Source organism: Kwoniella europaea, chromosome 1 (assembly GCF_036810445.1).
Source record: "Kwoniella europaea PYCC6329 chromosome 1, complete sequence".
In the NCBI taxonomy this organism is placed as follows: Eukaryota; Fungi; Basidiomycota; class Tremellomycetes; order Tremellales; family Cryptococcaceae; genus Kwoniella; species Kwoniella europaea.
Genome location: NC_089487.1, coordinates 13,163,652 through 13,176,262, shown reverse-complemented (window position 1 = coordinate 13,176,262; position 12,611 = coordinate 13,163,652). Strand labels below are relative to the sequence as shown.

The 12,611-nt window shown below is 42.6% G+C and overlaps 4 protein-coding genes across 4 annotated transcripts; 3 read left to right on the top strand and 1 right to left on the bottom strand.

Annotated features, from left to right (window-relative positions):
* Nucleotides 1–548: 548 nt before the first annotated feature.
* V865_005021 (uncharacterized protein) lies at nt 549–1,675 on the top strand (the record flags this gene model as incomplete). The annotated part of the gene is made up of 6 exons (XM_066228794.1): nt 549–645; nt 787–805; nt 876–885; nt 1,022–1,107; nt 1,268–1,295; nt 1,571–1,675. 6 exons carry the CDS (start codon nt 549–551, stop codon nt 1,673–1,675), a joined length of 345 nt encoding a protein of 114 aa, XP_066084891.1.
* Nucleotides 1,676–2,522: 847 nt separating this feature from the next.
* On the bottom strand, nt 2,523–3,962 carry V865_005020 (uncharacterized protein; the record flags this gene model as incomplete). Its single annotated transcript, XM_066228793.1, has 3 exons — nt 2,523–2,779; nt 2,900–3,456; nt 3,601–3,962. 3 exons carry the CDS (start codon nt 3,960–3,962, stop codon nt 2,523–2,525), a joined length of 1,176 nt encoding a protein of 391 aa, XP_066084890.1.
* Nucleotides 3,963–5,349: 1,387 nt separating this feature from the next.
* V865_005019 (uncharacterized protein) lies at nt 5,350–7,981 on the top strand (the record flags this gene model as incomplete). Its single annotated transcript, XM_066228792.1, has 10 exons — nt 5,350–5,611; nt 5,743–5,807; nt 5,925–6,287; nt 6,390–6,503; nt 6,571–6,711; nt 6,806–7,003; nt 7,091–7,239; nt 7,403–7,577; nt 7,646–7,793; nt 7,875–7,981. The coding sequence occupies 10 exons, from the start codon at nt 5,350–5,352 to the stop codon at nt 7,979–7,981; spliced, it is 1,722 nt and encodes a 573-aa protein (XP_066084889.1).
* Nucleotides 7,982–9,140: 1,159 nt separating this feature from the next.
* On the top strand, nt 9,141–12,454 carry V865_005018 (uncharacterized protein; the record flags this gene model as incomplete). The annotated part of the gene is made up of 7 exons (XM_066228791.1): nt 9,141–9,215; nt 9,276–9,323; nt 9,383–10,148; nt 10,219–10,337; nt 10,421–10,608; nt 10,685–11,936; nt 12,011–12,454. 7 exons carry the CDS (start codon nt 9,141–9,143, stop codon nt 12,452–12,454), a joined length of 2,892 nt encoding a protein of 963 aa, XP_066084888.1.
* Between the last annotated feature and the right edge of the window lie 157 nt (nt 12,455–12,611).

Here is a 12,611-nt window from a genome sequence, read left to right as displayed (position 1 = left end):
TAACACTACACGAACGCGAAAATAATATCCATAGCATAAAGTATACAATAGAGCAATAGACATTCATTCACACTTGACGCTTAACGAACGACGACGCCACGACGAAATAAACAAAGTTGAAAGATCAACAAAAAAGTGAGTGGGATTGATTCAGTTGGCTCTATTCAGATTCATGATACACCACCTACCACCTTTCCTGCTGGCTTGCATCAATCCTGTTCCATTCAGTTATTATACCTATCATATCTCTACACCGCTCAATTCACCTTTTGACCTGAAATTCGATCAGACAATTCTCACCTCATAATCATGGTCTTCATCTAAATTCCTCTAGCCTCTCCGTTATCTCGCATCCGTACTGTTGTTATCTATCATACACACCGTAGCATCTATAACGATAAGGACAACAAACTGATCACGGATTTCTCTTTTCTGCTCCTTATAGATTCTTCGAAATCAGTACGCAGTACATCGCATAAACCTAAGAAACTATCTAGTCTGCCTCTCAGATCCCATTGATCCGCATTCAAATCCACACCACGACTACGATGAGCAAATACCAACAGAAACCTTACACTGCAGAGGAGAAACGTAAAGCTATAGAAACGTATTCTGAGAAGATACAGTACAGTCCGAGATATTCTAGTGAGTAACATTCTGTCTTTCCTCTTCTTACCTCGACCGTCTCCTTCTGAGAGTTCAATCCTCGTGTCAACGATATTGGGGAGGGAAGTGTCCATTTATAAGCATGAGGTGCTGACGAATGTTGGTTATGTGTTTGTATAGATGAAGAATGGGAATATAGGTGGGTAATTAACCTTACAGCTTTCAAATGGAGATGACTGGTTCAGCTGACTCTGTGAACTATCACGTAGACACGTTATAGTCAGTATCTTACTTCTTATCATGTGTACAACGCATGACCACCTCTGCGGCTTGTCCCTTGCCCCTTCTTCCCCAAAGCGTACACGGAAATTTACGTCGAGACCTTTTCTAACGTTATTCTGAAAACTTCTCTTAGATCCCTAAACAGCTCGTCAAATACGTCCCTCCAGGTGTTTGTCCCGAAGATGTATGGAGAGGTCTGGGTATTAGACAATCGCCAGGGTGAGTCGGAAGTGCAGCAAGAGTAGACAACTTGCAATTCCCCCCTTCCCCTCGAGACTTCAATTCCGTACTTCACTACACAATATGTCCAGAAATACCCCAACCACAATATGCAAGTGAATAGTGGAGCATGCTGATATTTTGTGCTTTCGATGTGTAGATGGGAGATGTATATGAGACATGAACCTGTGAGTCAGCCAGGTATGTTGCAATCTAGGTACATTAGCTGACAAATGCTTGATGCTCTGCAGGAACCTGTGAATATCTTTCATTCCTTGAGTCACACTCATTCATCGCCTAATCTTTGCTCCGTCTTATACCGAACATCGATCACCCACATTCATGGATCTTCACTGGGAGTTTGAAGCGTCACCGCACTCTACCAGCTTGATAATCAAGTTCGGTACCGTGAAAAGTGAAAATTGCTCGTACATCTTGCTGACCCTTTTGCTGTGGATCACAGCACGTCCTCCTCTTCCGTCGTCCAAAGGATTACGACGCAGTGCACCAACCTTTCTCTCAAGTCATGGGAGCTAGAGCGATGAACGTTGTGGGCGGGAAGAAGTAAAAGATTGGGTGATCAGTCGATCAACTCGAGGTTGCACTCTTAGGAGTCTGACCGATGAAAGGTCGTTCCTCTTTCAGCGATCAAGCTAGCACTTGAACATAAATATTTTCTTCTATTTCCTCACTTTTCTTGGGATTATCTAAAATATCACATACAGTACATTATAACGAACTTCACACAATTTACATAGCATTTTCATCCTTTCTTTCTTTCTATTTCTATAGCAATTAATCATCATTTTACGATTCTTATTCTCTTTTTTATGTTTGGTTCTTCTCCCCTGCATTTGGTATATAGCATCATGGTTGATTGTCGTACGATCTGAGGGTAAGAAGAAGAGACAAAGATGCGGAGGTGCTTTCTATACTATGCGATTGGCATGAGAATTCATTTCATATCAGTTTGTTTGGGTAATATCCAGCACAATCGGAAATGGAAATGGGAATGTCAAATATGTTGAAATGACTTGAAATTAGATAAGACACAGATCTGCCGTACACACGCATATCGTTCTTAGTTATCTCGTCTCGTTTTGAAGATTGGAGGACGTCTTACTCTAAGACTCTCACTAGTAATAGCAAAGTGCGAGAGATGTGTCGAGATGTGAATGATCAATAATGTCTACACCCCTTCGATAAACAACCTTTATTTAACTTATGTGTAGAATATTTATGTAATTAAGATTGATCTAATAAGTTGGACTTATACGAACGAACGTACGATGAATACAGGTTTATATATTTCTCACATAAACTCCCTATATATAAGAACCAATTCTCTATTGTGCGACTACTACCGTCTATAAGATAAGCTAAGATTGCATATATAGTGTTACTGTGATATCCATCTATATACCATTTCTCTTGGCATTGATCCAATCGCTCACTATCGGTTGAACGTATACATTCAACAATACACCCGCACCGGCAGCTACGAGGAACCAAACGATTGAATTCAATCTGTCCGCTGCGGTTGATTCCGGTTCAACCCCTTTCTGTTTGGCTGCAGTCGTAGTCTGAGAGGAAGAGGAAGACGGTAATCGAATGACTGAGAATAAGTCGGTGTTGAGTGAGAAAGCGATATTGGCTTCTTCCACTAGGTCGGCTACAATAGATAACAAACACGACGTCAGAATCAGAATGAGAATCAGATACAAAGAAAGGTGTGATGTGACCCAGAATTCATCTTGGGTAATCGATATTTATTGTTTGGTGTTTTACTCACCTTTCAACACCTGATCTTCACCTACACCTTCATCCATCCCTTTCCTGAACCAATCTTTGACCTCACCCAATCTCTTCTTCGCATCGAATTTTGACTCGTTGTCCCCTTCGTTGGATCTATTTTGGAATTCGAAATAATAAAATTTCGTTCCATCTTCACCTGAGAGGTCATACGATTTCTTGACTCTAGCACCTATAAATTGACCTCCTGATAGATCACCTAGATACCTCACGTATGAATGGGCTAATAATTTCGAGGAGGAAGATGATGAGGTGGAGAGCGATTTGAGATGGTTTATGTAATTTGATAGAGGCTCCGGAGGCGATAGGAATATTTCTTCGAGGAATGGAGGAATCGCGAATGGCGGTAAGGATGATGCATTGGATGATATAGATGCATTGATTGTTGAGTTTGGAGATGAAGAGGAAGAAGGGAGAAGAGTGAGTAGGTAGGAGATGTCCTCTGCTAAGGCGGGTGCACGAGCTAGGAGGGCGGGATCGTATGTTGGTGCGAGGACGGGGTTGGACGAGTTTTCCGCTAGACCCAATTCGAGAGTGCTGCCGGAATGAGGTTAGGAGTTAGAACGAATAGTCTATCTGCAGATGCTTATGTTGAGGATAGCGCATGTTACATGGTATTCCATGACTGGATGAAATGGCAATCGAATAGCGCAGATTGAGATAGATGTGACGAACACTCACTCATAGATTCTCCACAATACAGCCAACCACCTGATATATTCCTCCAGCCCCAATCCACCTTGGACGAGAGCAGCTGCCCCAGCAGAGTGCTCAGCCTTGACGTGGGCACGTTGTGTACCCAACTTCAATAATGTCGATACTGGCTGCTTCAGGTCTAGTTCATGTTCGCCAGGTAATTTACCACCTCGAGCGGAATGTTGTGGCTGGGGTTTCTCGGTAGGTGTGTTGGGTGAGAAGGAGGGTGTATCGATTGGTGAAGATGTAGAAGGGGTTGAGGATAGGTTGAGATGGAGCTGCGACGATGAGGAGTGTGGGGGAGGTTGAATAATAGAGAGGTTAGCGAATGGACAGATTGCTTTCATCTTGATTCTGATTGTAAAGGTTTGATCGTAAAGGATTGATAAGATTGCTCTTATAAAGGAGAGTAGATAGAGAGGTAAATGATCTTCGTGAAGGGGAAGTAGGTATGATAGTGGTATGAACACCAAACAAGACGTGATGGGATAGATATACTCGTACCGGCCGAAAATACAGTAGACTTTACATCGTAGCATCGATATAGATCAGGTTTAAAGACACTTACTTGCTTATCAGATACGGCGGTCTGCATTTTTGTTCGTTACCGTTCCTTTATTGGACTTGTTTCCTTTATTCACAGGGATTGAGATTGTATGGCGATGGCGATGCAGAGCGTAGATCGAGGACAGACAAAGACAGCCTTGATAGGTGATTCAACTGAAGGTAAGATGATTATTTTTACTGGCGATGGATGGCAGGAATCCTGTTAAGGAGGATGGATGGTGTGCTTGCTGGGAATTTAAATTACCAGAACTTTGTACTTGGTTCCGGCCTGCTCCGCTGTTTCTTTCCTCGCTCTCTTGGCTTCGGCCGATTGATCCCCTCATAAACCACTTATCAGATAAAGCAACACTTCTACCAACGTATATAATGCATTTGTTCCACGTTATGACTGTCACTGATAGCGGTATATCTCCACTCTGAACCATACGTTCAGTGCAATTGAACCAATCACTACCTGTCTGCTGATCGGAATGTTCAGAAGCGGATGACAACTTTGCTCGTATCTGATGAATTGAAACTGTTTTTTGAAATATTTCTTTTCCTCCATTTACTTAATATCACCCTATTCTTCCCTCTGTAGACATAGCACCAGTCGACATGGGCATGCAAAACTTCGAAGATGTATTCCAACGAAACAAGTTATAGTGTCTGAATCAATCCAGCCTCAAATTGCCGGACATAATTTACACGTCGCGTCTTGGTATAAGATTGTATGCACCGGTTACTCGTACCCCTGAAACCGTGGACACCGCGAATCTAAGAATCATGACCGCTATGAAAAAAGTTCAATGCTCAGCTCTATCTATATATCTCTACCTTTGTGAGGTTGATCAATCATTCACTCGACGTCCTTGCTGATGTTATTGTAGACCGAGATGGACTGCTCATCGGCAGCTACATAAGTAAAGGGGCGAGATGATTTGCATTTAGATTGCCAAATACCTTTGATCAGCAATCCACCTAGTCCACCTAGAAGAAGTACAGTAAATATACAATGAACAACGGACATGACACAGATGATCAGCAGACTTTACGATTAAGAGTGAGTCTAATTTACTACAGTCCTTTGCGTGGCCTACCAAATCTTGATAGATCGTGTATGTGTAGGGAAGATGAGCTGAGCGCCAATATTGTTCTGTATAGCACTCTCCAATACCTAAATCCAAGATGACCGAATATCTTCAATTACCTCTACCCGTCCCTTCACCTGCTTCTGGTCCTGGTACTGGGTCCACCGAAGGGAAAAAGCATTCGATAACTGATTTCACCATATCCATACCCGGTTCCAAAATACGTACCAATACCAATATCACTGCAACAACACAACACTCGATACCGAGATGGAACACCTTAGAGTTTCGATTGTACGCACTGGTATTTGTAGTGGTCGTACCGATGATGATTTGGATACCGATCAAACTGAGTTTACGTGAGTTATATCTTTAGGCAGGTGAAAACAGAGGACGGACAAAACCCCTGTGTCAATATATATGTATAAATACGCACATATGGGACGTTGGCAGTTTGCTGATGATTTGGACTTCACGATTTCAAAAATAGCTTCACATCCTAATTATTGGAATTATGAACATCGATTATCAGAGGGATGGTTCGGGTACAAAGTGGTATGTGATCTCAACCTCACACATTACATATCATGCCATAGCCATGGAGAAGGAATTGTATATGAGAAATGATAAACGTTATGAATACTCACTGATATTTCGATATATCTTAAATAGGATAACAGTGATGCTCAATACCGATCTTTCCGATCCAACCTCCTCCCCCTCCTTACACTCTCATCAATCTACCTCATCCTCTCTCACTTATTCTCAAGACTTACCAGTCCTTCTCCACAGCAAAGAGTCAAGTTCATAGTTGGATTTTCCATCTCAATGATAATCCTCTTACATGGATTCTCATCAATCAAAATCCTTTTGATTCTTTCACTCAATTACTACATCTCCAAATTACCTTTACACGGCGGATTGAAGAAGTTTTGGCCAGCTGTGTTGATCGTATTGAATATGGGGGTTTTATTTGTTAATGAGAGGAATGACGGGTACAAATTTGGAGAGCTACATGCCGCACTAGGGACACTTGTGAGTTCATGTATCCTTTGTTATCGAATGAAAGAAGAGTACATCTTGGATTGGATAGTCTGGAATATAATATACTGATCATTGACATTTGTATGTCTTCAGGATAATTGGAGTGGTCTGTTACCACGTTGGCATATAAGTTTTAACATTACGATGATGAGGATGGTATCGTTTGGTGTAGATTATCTATGGAGAGAACAGAATGCGAATCAAGAGGTATGTGTCGTATCGAGAGCAACGATGTGGTGTATACTTCAGCTAATTGATCTGTTGACCAATGCAGGTTCCAACTGAATATCGAAAAAGAGTGAACATTTCATTACCTTCTGAAGATTATAATTACATCAATTACCTTGCATACTGTTTATACCCGCCTTTGTATATTGCTGGACCAATCATCACTTTCAACGATTTTATCTGGCAGGTGAGTAGAATACTCCTCTCGCTCTCTTACATCTCAAGAGCCACGCGATATACAAAAGTTATCTATGATGACACTGGCCGACTACTTCATCTAGATACGCAATCCCACATCAATCTCAACCAAATCGAAAATATCATACGGGATCAGATTCTTATTCTCGATACTTACGATGGAATCCGTGTTACATACGATGTACGTCGTGGCTATAAAAGATACGAAAGCTTGGCAAGGCGATTCACCGGCTGAGATGAGTATGATCGGGTTTTGGAATTTGGTTGTGGTTTGGTTAAAGGTGAGTAATGGTGGCACAACACATCGAAATGAAAGTAAATAACGGAAATGTCCTTTACATCTGGATATTCGACTCCGAACCCCCCAGCTCCTCATTCCATGGCGATTCTTTAGACTTTGGGCTTTGTTAGATGGGATGGACCCACCTGAAAATATGATCAGATGCGTGGCGAACAATTATTCGACGTTAGGATTTTGGAGGAGTTGGCATAGGAGTTATAATCTTTGGGTTGTTAGGTGAGTGAGCCTACTGCTTACTTGATTCATTTCACACCACCTCACGAGATTATGTATTTGTGGGAACAGCCAATTAGTCTCTCTCCGGATCTGAGAGAATAACGAGACAACTCATTGATCGGTTGATAGGACGTATAGCTGATCTCTGTTTCTGGGTCGACAGATACATCTATATCCCCGTTGGTGGTTCGAAGAATACCATCCTAGCTACAGCATTAGTATTCACCTTTGTAGCATTATGGCATGACTTGTCTTTTAAGCTGTTAGCTTGGGGATGGTTAGTGAGCTTGTTTATCCTACCTGAACTATCAGCAAGGAAGGTATTCAAGGAGAGTAAAGTGAGTGGTCCTTAACTGGCAGCAACGTAGTAATCTTTCAGCTGATTTTCGGAACGTCGCATATGCAGTACGGTCAACAATGGCATTATAGACATTTATGTGCGATCGGAGGAGTGTTCAATATACTGTTAATGATGTCTGCGAACTTGGTCGGATTTGTCTTGGGATTAGAGGGGATGAAAGTTTTGCTAGTCGAGTTGACATCTACCATATCGGGTGAGTTGAGTTTATCTCAAATCTTATCAGAAGCGTAGCAGGGGACTAATATTGGTTTTCATGTTTCATGTTTCACGACAGGTTGGGTATTTATGATTTTTGCTAGTTGCTGTTTGTTCGTAGCTGTACAGGTCATGTTTGAGTACCGGGAGGAGGAGAGACGGGGAGGTATCGATAGGCGGTGTTGATATGTATTTCGATTCATGATTCATGATTCACGTTTGAGTGGAAGGAGTCGCGCTACCGTGCAATAAGATAGAGTTTAGTTTCAATTTGGCTTGGCAATGTTAGCAGTAACTTGGATGGAAGTAAATTCGTAAATTGGGATTCCCTGAATGTTATGTTATTATCATGATCGTGATCGTCTTTTGCCCTCGTAATCATCTTACTGCACAGTATTTCACTTGTGGTGCCCTAAGATATATCTAAATCAATCAATCGAGATACACACCATATTCAACAGAGACGATATTCTCGGTACAGTGCAGTACTCCCTCTTTCCATTCATCGCAATCACTATAACCGCCTCCTCCGACATTACATCGTGGGAGATACCTATCGTAGACATTTCATTCTCAGCTAGATAAAGGAATACTCAATCAATCAATAGTCTCACAATCACCTTCATCATCACCATCACCATCAATTCAAATTGATCCAATTCATCAATAGATCTTGACAACGCACGTGAACATGAATTATTGAATGGATTGAATCGGATTTGATTAGAGTCAAATTATCCCATCCTCACTTTCACCTTGATCACAAAGCAGTATATATATATCCCATCGATAGATATCGACTTCGACAAGTCTGTTAGATAAGAGTTACATCGAGAGAAGAAGGCTGGTACCATCTTTCTATCTTTTATCACTTATCACTTATAGATCCGACTTTTTCTCCAACTTGTGAGTGTTTTGTTGGTGTGCAAGAGAGATGTCGATTGTTTACGCGGTCGGGCGCTGATATATACATTCAATCATATAGATTACACGTATATACATCTTCACATTCTTTTGTATCCTGTATCTTGTATCATCTCACCTGTTATAGCACTTGGTGAGTACAAACCTCCCTCTTCTTGGCTTATCCCTTGATTATCCAGTGGCTGATGAGATATCATGTCATTTGATACCCCTTTATCCCTTCCTTTCATCACGGGCCCACACACACACACACACACACGCATATATATATACACTTAGATCCCTTCCACCACCCTCTTATACCTGGATCGATCACTCCGAACGGATCTCTCATACCTCAACGCGTATACATATATAAGAACAGTACCATCATCTCTTCTCAGCTTTTCCCCCACATCACCATACACCAAGACCACTCATCATGCTGGGAGCGGTCCTGAACACTACTCTGGCTGCGGAGTTCATCCGTCTACCTCTTCAGAAGAGGTCCATCTCTGTGAGTCTGTGATCTGAATTAAAATGGTGATATCAATGCTTGTATCTGATCTAAATGCAGGAGAGTGTGATAACTGGGATGGATCCTACGAAGGTAGATCCCTCAAATGTGAGTGGCAACAACGTCTTTATCGAATCATCACAAACTGATGTCTTGGTCTCAAATAGCCGATCACACTCTTCATCATCCAGCTATTCATCATCATCGCTTTCACTCAAGGTTTAGGATGGGCATTCCAATTCATCAACCAACCTCGAGTAATCGCAGAAGTCATCGGTGGTATCATCCTAGGTCCAACAGTTATGGGACGTATCCCCCATTTCACCGAACATATCTTCCCAACAGCTTCCATCCCATACCTCAACTTAGTCGCGAATGTCGGATTGGTCCTATTCCTATTCGTCATCGGTGTCGAAGTCGATATCAACGTCATGAAGAAGAACGGTGTAGCCTGTGCTGCAATCTCAGTAGCGGGTATGATCATCCCCTTTGGCCTAGGTGCAGCAGTAGCCGTACCTACCTACCACAACTTTGTCGATACGGATAATGTCTCTTTCGGTCATTTCATGCTTTTCATCGGTGTAGCCATGGCAATCACTGCTTTCCCAGTCTTATGTCGTATCTTGACTTCAACGAAATTGTTAGACACCAAAGTCGGTGTCATCGTCTTAGCTGCCGGTGTAGGTAATGATGTAGTTGGATGGGTACTCTTGGCTTTGACTCTCGCTTTGGTCGGATCGGGAACTGGCGCGACTGCCGTATATGTCTTGCTGGCTGCTGTAGGATGGGCGATCTTGCTGTTGTGGCCTATCAAGAAAGGATTCGTGTGGTTGGTCAAAAGAAGTGGATCGTTAGAACATGGCCCTACACCTGGTATTATGACTTTAACTTTGTTGATCATCTTCACCTCGGCATTCATGACTGGTATCATCGGTGAGTTCACATCGTGCCTCTTACTCTGCATCATAAACCAGATATGCTGATGTCGGTGTATTGGGAATAGGTGTACACCCCATTTTCGGTGGTTTCCTCGCTGGTCTCATCATCCCCCATAATGGTGGTTTCGCAATTGCCTTGGTAGAGAAAATTGATGACTTAGTCTCATTGCTTTTCCTTCCCATCGTGAGTCATCAAATCTCTCTTCATCGACTGTCTCTCCTCAATTTGGACTTTGGATTTGGGTTAATTTCCTGATACACTCGCAGTATTTCGTCTTATCTGGTCTCGCCACCAACTTGGGACTTCTCGATACTGGTAAAATATGGGGTTACATCATCTTACTCTGTGTGATCGGGTTCCTCGGTAAATTCATTGGATGCGCTGGTGCTGCCTTAGCTATGAGATATCCATTGAGAGAATCGGCTGCGATCGGTATGTTGATGAGTTGTAAAGGGTCAGTTTGTTTCGCGATATAGACCTAACGACAGACGGGAATCTTTTGACATCTGCTGATTTGCCTTTACTCGTAGTCTGGTCGAACTGATTGTCCTCAATGTTGGTCTCAATGCTGGTATCATCGATCAAAAGCTGTTCTCCATGATGGTTATCGTAGCCATCGTGCTCACTTTCATCACCACTCCTGGTACCATCGCCATCTACCCTGAACATCTTCGAGAACGACTTCACGGTCCCACTTCTACCCACAAGAAAGACCATGAACATGCGACAGTTGGTTCTGACGTGTCCTTTGGAGGAGGTTCGGGAGGTCGAGAAAACATTTCCAAATTCTTATTTATTCTACACAAGCTTGAACATCTTTCCGCCTTCATGTTCCTCACTCAACTACTCGAAGCTCCCGCTCCGTCAGCTGCCAGAAAACCATTCGATGTCTCCGAAGCCGTTGGACACGAGTTGAAGAAAGGAGATCTCAATGATGGATCGACCTCATCAACTCCGGAGAATGTTTTAGCAAGATTGCCCACCACGACTTCGACTAGTGATCATGCTTCCTCACAACAAACTGGAGTGGCGCCCACCATCGACGCTTTGAAATTGATGGAACTCACTGGACGTACTCATTCGGTCATGCAATCCGCCGAGAAAGACCAACTGCTAGTCACCGACGACGCTCTTCAGCTATTCAAGCAATTCGGTAGATTGAGGGGATTGGAAGTGAAACCCCACATTTCGATCGTAGAGCAAGATTCATACCACCAGGCGGTATCTGATTACTCACATGATCTAGGAAGTGAATTGGTCATCTTACCCTGGACAGTACCCGTATCAGGAACTTCGACTGAACTGATAGATCCTTCGATCATCGACAAGGAGAAAGATACTGGAGGAATGAGCAGTAGCAATTCCACATCAGCTATGGTATCTCAATTCGAGACTATATTCGGTAATGGAGGTAACGATAATTCCGGATCACCCATTTACACTCATTTCATCCGTAAAGTGTTTTCAGAATGTTCTGAAGATATTGCCCTATTCGTCGATAGAGGATTCGGATCTTCGACTCCTCTTCAACCGGGATCGGGTCAACATATATTCTTACCTTTCTTCGGTGGACCCGATGATAGATTATCGTTAAGATTTGTTGTTCAACTGTGCAAGAATATCAATGTTACTGCTACGATTGTCAGGATTGAGAAGCCTGATAATGCCAATGATGATGAGGATGATGCGGTATCGAATGTTGGAGGAGGAAAATCGGAGAGTATTCAGGTACATCAAGCTGCTTTGGCAAGTAATCAGTTGACCGTTGGACCTACCAACAGTGTGAGTAAATAATCTGTCTTTCTTGCTCTAGCCTCATGTGAGACATGCTGATTCTTTTTTTATGTGTTCAATAGGCATACCCTGAAACTCAAGCACGTCTAGCATCAGATACAGCCGATAACATTGCCTGGACCTATTACTCTTCACCTTCGGCTACTGGTCGATCATCATCCATCGATGATGCACTAAGAAGAATATCGTTCTTCTCCACTCAATCGGCCACACCTCTTTCATTCGCATTTAGATGTGCCACCTCGACTATCCAATCTTCTACGTCCTCTTCTTCTGGAGCAGTAGGTTACTGGAGACCTATGTTGATAGTTACAGGTCGAGGAAGAAGATCGTCACCTATCAATCATTCACAGGAACTGAACAAGATCTTAGCTGATAAAGGCTTGAACCCATCCATTGGAGCTGAATTGAGAAAGACATTAGGTGATCCCGCGACGAGTTTGATACTTGGCGGTGGATTGCCGGGGACAGCTAGTTTCTTGGTCATGGAAGCTGGTAAGAAGTAGCGCGAGCTTTGGATTTGGATTTGATTGTGTTGTTCATTTGTAACATGTGTATATTCATTATCTTTTCTTGATTGTTCGTTGTTGGTTCGTTTTCTCGGTTGGTGTTTAATACTTGGTTTATACATGATTGATCATTACATGCTATACTATGCTATTT